Source organism: Triticum dicoccoides, chromosome 3B (genome assembly GCF_002162155.2).
Source record: "Triticum dicoccoides isolate Atlit2015 ecotype Zavitan chromosome 3B, WEW_v2.0, whole genome shotgun sequence".
NCBI lineage: Eukaryota > Viridiplantae > Streptophyta > Magnoliopsida > Poales > Poaceae > Triticum > Triticum dicoccoides.
Window position 1 is genome coordinate 539,748,337 of NC_041385.1, and position 8,308 is coordinate 539,756,644.

General features: G+C 44.5%; 1 protein-coding gene across 1 annotated transcript in view; it reads right to left on the reverse strand.

The window, feature by feature from the left end:
- Nucleotides 1-2,567: 2,567 nt before the first annotated feature.
- Nucleotides 2,568-8,308, reverse strand: part of LOC119279630 (aspartate--tRNA ligase 2, cytoplasmic-like) — a 17,399-nt gene continuing 11,658 nt past the window's right edge. The window contains exon 5 of the mRNA XM_037560811.1: nucleotides 2,568-2,891. Within this exon, the coding sequence (XP_037416708.1) occupies nucleotides 2,568-2,891 (324 nt within the window). The remainder of the gene's footprint in view (nucleotides 2,892-8,308) is intronic.

Here is an 8,308-nt window from a genome sequence, read left to right on the forward strand (position 1 = left end):
GCTCTGTTACCATGTGAGAAGAATTGGGAAGCGTAGAACCCTTCGTCTGGGCCGCATTATATTATATAGAGATCATGCCGTGGCTTACAAGGTACAGATCGACCAGGAGAAGAGGAGATCGACCACGGTTCAGTACAGGAGGTTTAGCAGGAGTAGAGGTAAGAGGAGATAAGATTACAAAGATTTAAACTGCTCAACTACTCTTCTATCTCTACACAACATATTCTAACATTTTTTACTCTGCATATTAGCTCTATTCCAAGTCAAACTTTACAAATTGACCGAGTTTATAGAACAGAGAATGGACATTTACAGTAACAAGTATATATATTTGTGGAAATATATTCGATGATTAATCTAATGGTATTCATTTGATACTATAGATATTAATAGGAAAATGTTAGAGTTTACAAAGTTTTACTAAAGACAAAGTTAATATGTTGAGTAAATAAAAACAGAGAGTACGTGAAAGTTGTTTCCTGATCTCTCCGCACATATGACTGTGATAGAGGAATCAAGATGCTACTGAAGTCCCATCAAACTTGTATTACTCATATTAGTCGTGACCAAAATGCTATTAGTCATGTAGCGAATTATAAGGTTACCTTCCCATATATAACACATCAACTGTCTTAATCACATCCAATGGATAATAAAAACTCATAGAAGTTAATAATCATATCACAACTAGCTAAATATTCTCCCCGAAAAATAGTAGTGTTGAACTAATTGCACGGCTTTGAATTCGACACATATTGGTTCTAATACCATATTGTACTGTGAGCACCGATCATTCAGACAATGCTTAAGCGCTCTGTGTGTGTGTGTGTGTGTGTGTGTGTGTGTGTGTGAGAGAGAGAGAGAGAGAGAGAGAGAGAGAGAGAGAGAGAGAGAGATTATGCTATATATTTCAACACAAAGTTGGTTAAGTAAAGCGAATCACTATTGCATTGTCAACGAGCAAACACCCAGTTAGAAACTCATGAGGTCATGTGCACCTTTAGCAACTAATGTCTAGCCTTAAAGGGCAATTGATAAATTTCTCTCTGAAATTGTATTTCAAGACTTACAGGTGAATGTTAGCACTTAGCAGTTTGTGCTGAAAATTAGATCAACACTTACGAGGGAGATATCCTCTTGCATTATCTAAACAAATCTGATATCGTTGGCTCCATGTACATCACTATGTTCCGTTTAGTTAAAATGCAACTACATGGTAGATTCAAGGTTTTGATGGCCAAGATTACTAGATTCGGTTTTCTTATCCTTATATGTTGATTCACATAATTATTCTGTGATGATCGTCCTGTGTTTCAAACTCTTGGTATGTTGAAACAGAAGAATTGTTTTGGATGGGTTGATTTGGACTTGTAGGAAGAGGGGGAAATACGACACTGGTAAAGCCTAAGTGAGTTGGGGAGGGGTTGCTCCCTTATCAGAGAAAAAGAAATACATTTCACTCTTCCAAACAGTTCCAAAAAAATCGCATTAGATGACTCATTATTGTATTTAAGTTCCAAATTTTCAGAAAAAAAATCGCCTTATTATGTTGTTGTGCAAAAACCCAAGGTCCTTTTCACAACCAAAAAATGATTTTGTGTAAAAAAACTAGAAATGATTTATTTTCTTGCTCCGATTCTAGTTTTTTTTTCATACAGACTACAAATCAACAATGCTTTTCACGCACTGCTATCTACATGCTAGGTTTGTTTTGGATTTTTTATTTATTACTAGCAAAAATGTCCGTGCGTTGCAACGGGAGAAATAGCCTCTCGCACATCTCCAGTGGGCCATTCGTGTTGCCATTTTTTATCTTTGTATGTATGTATCATGTCGAAGGTGGTGACATGTATATATCTATTTTACGATAAACATGACCGCTCTCAAGGTAGTGAGATTGGTCATTACACTCTTAGCATGCCATGTTGTAGCTACCGCGGTCAAATTTAAGAAGGTGGGAAATCGAGAAGAAAAAAACTTTAGACCCACGTTGCACATGCTTGTAATTCATTTACTCAGGAGCCAAAAATCAAACCTTTATTGCATGAGGTTCACTGTGCAGATTTCCCCCCTTTCTTGCGCTCAGATAAGAGCAGAATTCTTTTCCTTCTTAACTCGTTTCCTTTTTGGGCTCAAGAATTTACTCCTTTCCTTACTTTCTTTTCTAGGAGCAAACCGGATCCAACACCTCGGACTTTTGTTGATTCTTAAGGTGCCTTATTGGCTTGAAATCATAGGCATATATAACTTGGTCGGATGAAGTATAAATAAGCGATATGGGACTACTGAATAACTAAACGAATCGTCTCCGTGAGGTAGCTTCGCTTGTTCCTAGAGACGCACTCGCATGCCTTCCCACAACAGAAATTTTGGGTGGCCCAGTACGTATATGTGCTTTTGCGTGCTCCAGCTCACGATCGAGCAAGGGCTCAAAGCCTCAAACCTTCAGAAACAAAACACCGAGAAAGGGGTCAAAAGGGAAAAATCTCCCGAGCAAGCAAGGGCTCGATCCCAAGCCACCTGCGCCTGTGCGCCTGCAGGTCATGCCGTCGGGGTAAAAAAAATACTCACGAGCAAGCAAGGGCTCGATCCAGAGCCACCTGCTTACGCCCGCGCGCCTGCAGGCCGAGCCGCAGCCGGCAGGACCTCGGCCGCGCCTCCTCCCTCCTTCTCTCCGTTCTCGTTGCCGGAGCAGCCATGGCGCCGAGCGGCTGCAAGAGCGAACAGATAGCCAGCTGCTTGTGCAGCTGAGGGGATTGTGCTAAACAAGCACACTTGTCATTCTTATATTCAAGTTTGAATACTGCTGCTCCACCTTCACTTGACCCGGAAATCAGCTTTGGAGTGTGGATCCCAATAAAATCTTTTGAGGACAAATATTCTCTGAATTTCTGTAGTATCCAACAATGGTAAATATTTACTAAGCAGCACAAAAAAAAGCATCACATGCTGCAGAAATGCAAAAAAATAAATCCGTGCAGCCTTCATAAAACAGCTTTTGTAAAAGCATATGCATTGGCTTGACAAATACATATTCAACAACGAATGATAAAGTTAAAACTCAATCCAATCATTAGTGTAATCAGATTGCAGGCATAACATTAAGATCACTGGATCGATCAGTGTCTAGAAACAACTTAAAAGACCAGCACGGTGCTGAATAAAGGCTTTTTTTGCTGGTGCGAAATAATTACAGGCTGAGGCTAAAGTTTTTTTCTCTAGAACAGGCACAAGGATGTGTATCATATATTATAGAAGAAGTGGCAAGAGCCTATCCACATCATTACGATCAAATGCAATGACAGTTCAGCACTAAGTGCTGCTATGGAGCCTGCTCATGCACACTCCACCTAAACGACCACCCAAAAGTATCACTGAACACTTCTGCTTCGGTACACCCCCCTTAAACACATCAAGGGCTGAGATTCACTCATACCCCTTCGCTGCCAGGGGCACGGTCGTTTTATGTAAAAAATATTGCCCCCGCGCGTCCGCGGCGATACCCCCGCGCGCCTGTGTATACGCGGCTGCGGGACGAGCCGAGTGGCTTGGCAGTCGTGAGGGCGCGAGCCGAGCCGAGCAGTTGGGAGCCGTGAGGGCGTGTTTTTTTTAAAAGTCGGCGTTGACCGGTGGGCCGTACGTGTGGACGTGGCGCGGACGGCCGTATCGTCATGCAATAACTGCATTGCAGTAATGGCGGCGTGCATGCAGGCGCCGACTGCTCGCGGCAGATCTCGTGCCGCCCGCCTGGTAGCCTCGTAGTCCGCGCCCTCCACTGTCGCGCGTGCGGCGACCGGGCGCCTGCCGCCAGACTTCCGCCTCGGGCCGGCAGTAGACGCGACCGGTCGGCTGCCGCCGCTGCGGCGACCGCCCGCCCGCCTTCAGACGCCACCGATGCGTCGACTGTCGCGCCTGCCGTCCTCACGCCTTCCCACGCCATCGACACGTTGACTGCCGCGCCTGCCGTCCTCGCTCCTTCCCACACCACCGTTGCCGCGTCCAGACGCCACCGACGCCTCGCCTACCGTGTCGCGCCTTCATAGGGCACCACCGTCGCGCGTGCCGCCAGCTGGCCGCCTCTCCCTCGGGGCGCGCGCCACCGACGGCTCGCCCGCCCACCTCCCTCCCCCGCCTTCTATAAAAGAGCGCGCCACGCCGTGCCATCTCCCTCGCCCCGCCCATCTCTCTTCCTCTGCTCGCCCTCCCATCTCCCTCTCCTCGCCGGCAATGTCTTCCAGAGACTCCGACGAGGGCGCGTGACCGACCGGCGTCTGGCCGCTGAGCCTCACCATCGCTGACACGGAGCTTATGGCCCGGTACGGCGTGTTGGTGCCGCCGGCAGCCAAGGTGCCGGGGCCATGGCGGATCGGGGCGAACGGCATCCCCACCATGGGACCGCCGCCGACGAGGGAGCAGCTCCGCGAGTTCCCTGGCGGACGGTGCAACCGGAGGGCTCGGCGCAGGTTCTGGCGCGGGAAGAACTTCGACATCGTCCTCGGCGCGTTCAGGGATGTGGCGGCCGGCCGCATCGTCGGGGACATTACCGGCGAGGCCGGCACTTCACGTGGTCGCCGCCACGGCCCACCTCCAGCCGGCCCCACTGCCCCGGCACAGCAGGCGCCCCCTGCCCCGGCGTTGGTCGACATCCCGCCGGCGCAAGCCGCCCTCGCGCAAGACGGAGACCCCGACGACATGGCGGGGCTACTTACGGTGCTCGCCCGGTCGGCAGAGGAGGCGGCGGCGGCCACTCGTGAGGAACGAGAGCGGCTGGTGGCCATAGCGGCGGTGCAGGAGCAGCAGGCGCGGGAAGACAACTGGTGGTATTTTAGCGACGACGACGACGATGGCGGCGACGGCGGCGAAGGAGAGGCAGGCAGTATGGCGCCGGTCGTCGACCTCACCGGCGCCAGCGACGACGAGTAGTCTAGTTTTAGGGTATTTTATTTAAATTTTGGTCTAAGTTATGTAAGAGCAGTGCTCGGTTATGTTTAGGGTTATGTAAAATATTAGATATTATGAATGAACTCGGAATGGTTTATCTGGAAAAAAAATCCGTATGTTTCATTTGATGTTAGTCATGCAACTTGAAAAAATAAACGGAAACATGAATTTCAACGGTATGAGACAATACTCGACACACAAATTGTAGAAAAATCAGTCGCAAAACGCATGCATGGGTCCTTCCCTCATATCCGAAGGGTATCCGGAGAACTTGTCATGCATGCACAGCAAAAACATATTACATCACATCTGGGGTGTGGTATGTGGTGTTGTCACCTAAAAATTATAAAAAAATCTTGAAGCGATAAAAAAGACAGAAAACTTTTCATTCATCGTACTGATGATGGTGGAACACTATAAAAAATGTGGGTACATTTGAAGGCTGTCGAAAGAAAAAACTCCTATCGGACGGGGCCTTCGGTCCTGCCCGAACGTTCTCCGGAGTAGGAGGCCAATTTTCGACATATTCGGAATGACCTCAACTTTTGCAAGTGAGTTGGTATGCCCACCCCCAGAGTCAATACAAGATTTGAACGTATTTGGACATGAAAAATATGTTGCGTCACGTCCGGGGATGTGGTCTGTGGTGTTTTCCCCGAAAGAATTATAGAAAATTAATAAAGTAAAAAAAACCCAGAAAACTTGTCATGCATCGTATTGATGATGGTGGAACAGTATGGGAAAAAATGAGTTAATTTCAAGGATGTCGAAAAAAAATTAGTTGGTATGGTCACCCTGACATTCAGTCAAAGAATTGAACGTATTTGAACACCAAAAAACATTCATAAAGCGATAAAAATATTTAAAATGTGGCATGCATCCTAGTGATGATGGTGGAACACTATAAAAAAATTTATAGAAGGCAAAAAAATAGTGATGCAAAAAAAATCCACCTGTGCTTGCACGCAGCAACTGCGCTTAATCGGTCCGGCCCGATCAAGCTGGGTGGCGAAAGGGCCGGTCTTTCGGCCCAGCTACGGCCTGCAGCACAGGCCAACGGGACAGTAGCGGGGCGGGGCGGGAATTAGGGGAGTTCGAAACGTTGGTGGGAGCTTGGTATATAAGCCGGTGGCGGCGTCGTTCGGTGGGCGAGGTGGGATTAAACGTTAGTCCTCACCCCCGCCGACCCTGCCTCCGCACCGCGCGCACACTTAATGGGCCGGCCCAGGCGCGCCGTCGCGCACAGTCACTGGGCCGTCGCGCACACTGAAGACTTTTGTTTTGTTTTTTTTTTAAAATAGTATTAAGTTTTTTAGTTATTTATGCATGGCTTATAGTATAAAGAAATTCTATAATTAATAAAAATCCATACGTAATATATAATTGTTAACTATATTTATTATAATGAAAATCAGTTGTTTATTAAAATTTATACGAAAAACTAATGAGTTTTTTATAATTAATTGCTAAAACAATAATGAGTTTTTTGATAATTAATTGATAATGAGTTTCTTTTGTAATGAATATTTTAATCAGTTATTTCTGTCAATTGGTACTTACATTTTTAATATTTATGTAATGTTAATTAATGTCTAAAAAATATTTAAAATATATGCAAAGTTTAGTACTGTAATGTGTTACATTAACGGCTAAATGTGTTTACATAATAATAATGCGTTGTTTTTTTAATTTATAAGTAAGAATAATGAGTTTTTTATTACAATTTATAGGTAAAAATAATCAGTATATTTTTAATTTTTTATGAGTTTTGTGTAAATGCCTAACGTTTTGCAGCTTATTAAAAATTATTAATTAGTTTATTGATATAACTAATAATTTGGAAACGACCGTTCATAAAAAACTGTACTTGACATAGAATTTATTAAGTAGTTAAATTAAAAACAGTACTTAATACAGAATTTATTAAGTAATTATATTAAAAAGAGTACTTAATACGGAATTTATTTCGTGTTGAAAATATACATATGAAAAATTTACTGTTGTTATTTCTGCGCGAATTGACAAGCTTATATTAAAAAATAAGATAATAATAATGTCAGTTGACTTTAGTTAAAGTCACATGACATTATTACTACCTATTTCAATAAATATCTCAAAGGCGGCTATATAAGCCAGTCCTGGCGTCCCTGGGCGCGCGAGGTGGGACAAAAAAAGCGTCCTTCCACCTCTCCCCGCGCCGTGAATCGTAGAAAAAAAAAATTATTGATGCAAAAAAAAGCCCACCTGTGCTTGCACGCCGCAACTGCGCTTAATCGGTCCGGCCCGATCAAGCCGGGTGGCGAAAGGGCCGGCCTTTCGGCCCAGCTACGGCCTGCAGCACAGGCCAACGGGGCAGAGGCGGGGCGGGGCGGGAATCAGAGGAGTTCGAAACGGTGGTGGGAGCTTGGTATATAAGCCGGTCGCGGCGTCGTTTGGCGGGCGAGGTGGGACTAAACTTTAGTCCTCACCCCGCCGACCCTGCCCCCGCACCGCGCGCACACTAAATGGGCCGGCCCAGGCGCGCCGTCGCGCACAGTCACTGGGTCATCGCGTACAGTCAAGACTTTTGTTTTGTTTTTTAAAAAATAGTATTAAGTTTTTTAGTTATTTATGTCTGGCTTATAGTATACAGAAATTCTATAATTAATAAAAAACCATACATAATATAGAATTGTTAACTATATTAATTATAATAATAATGAGTTGTTTATTTAAATTTATACGAAAAACTAATGAGTATTTTATAAGTAATTGCTAAAACAATAATGAGTTTTCTGATAATTAATTGATAATGAGTTTTTTTGTAATGAATTTTGTAATAAGTTATTTGTGTAGATTAGTAATTACATTTTTAATATTTATGTAATGTTAATTAATGTCTAAAAAATATTTAAAATATATGCAAAGTTTAGTACTATAATGTGTTGCATTAACGGCTAAATGTGTTTGCATAATAATAATGCGTTGTTTTTTTAATTTATAAGTAAGAATAATGAGTTTTTTGTAATGTGTTTTCGGTGCGTTTCACGGAGACCAAACGCACGTTGCGTCACGACCGGTCATTGTTTTTGGTGCGTTTCATAGAGAAAACCATAGGAAATTCATACGGTGCCGAAAAATTATGAAAACGTGCAGGCATGATGGCCCTGCCAATGAGTGCGTGTGGAAAAAGTTAGGGGTCCACCGGCTGAGTAAGAAAAGAGAACGCAGTACGGGGGTGACATCGTTCATATCCGATCAGTGCCTGTTGCATGGGAGGTACAAGGTGGCACGCACGAAACGTCACCCAAATTTGGGATGCAATGGGCATGCCCATCTTAGGCCCCACGCAAAAGTTGAACGAATTCGGACACCAAACGCACGTTGC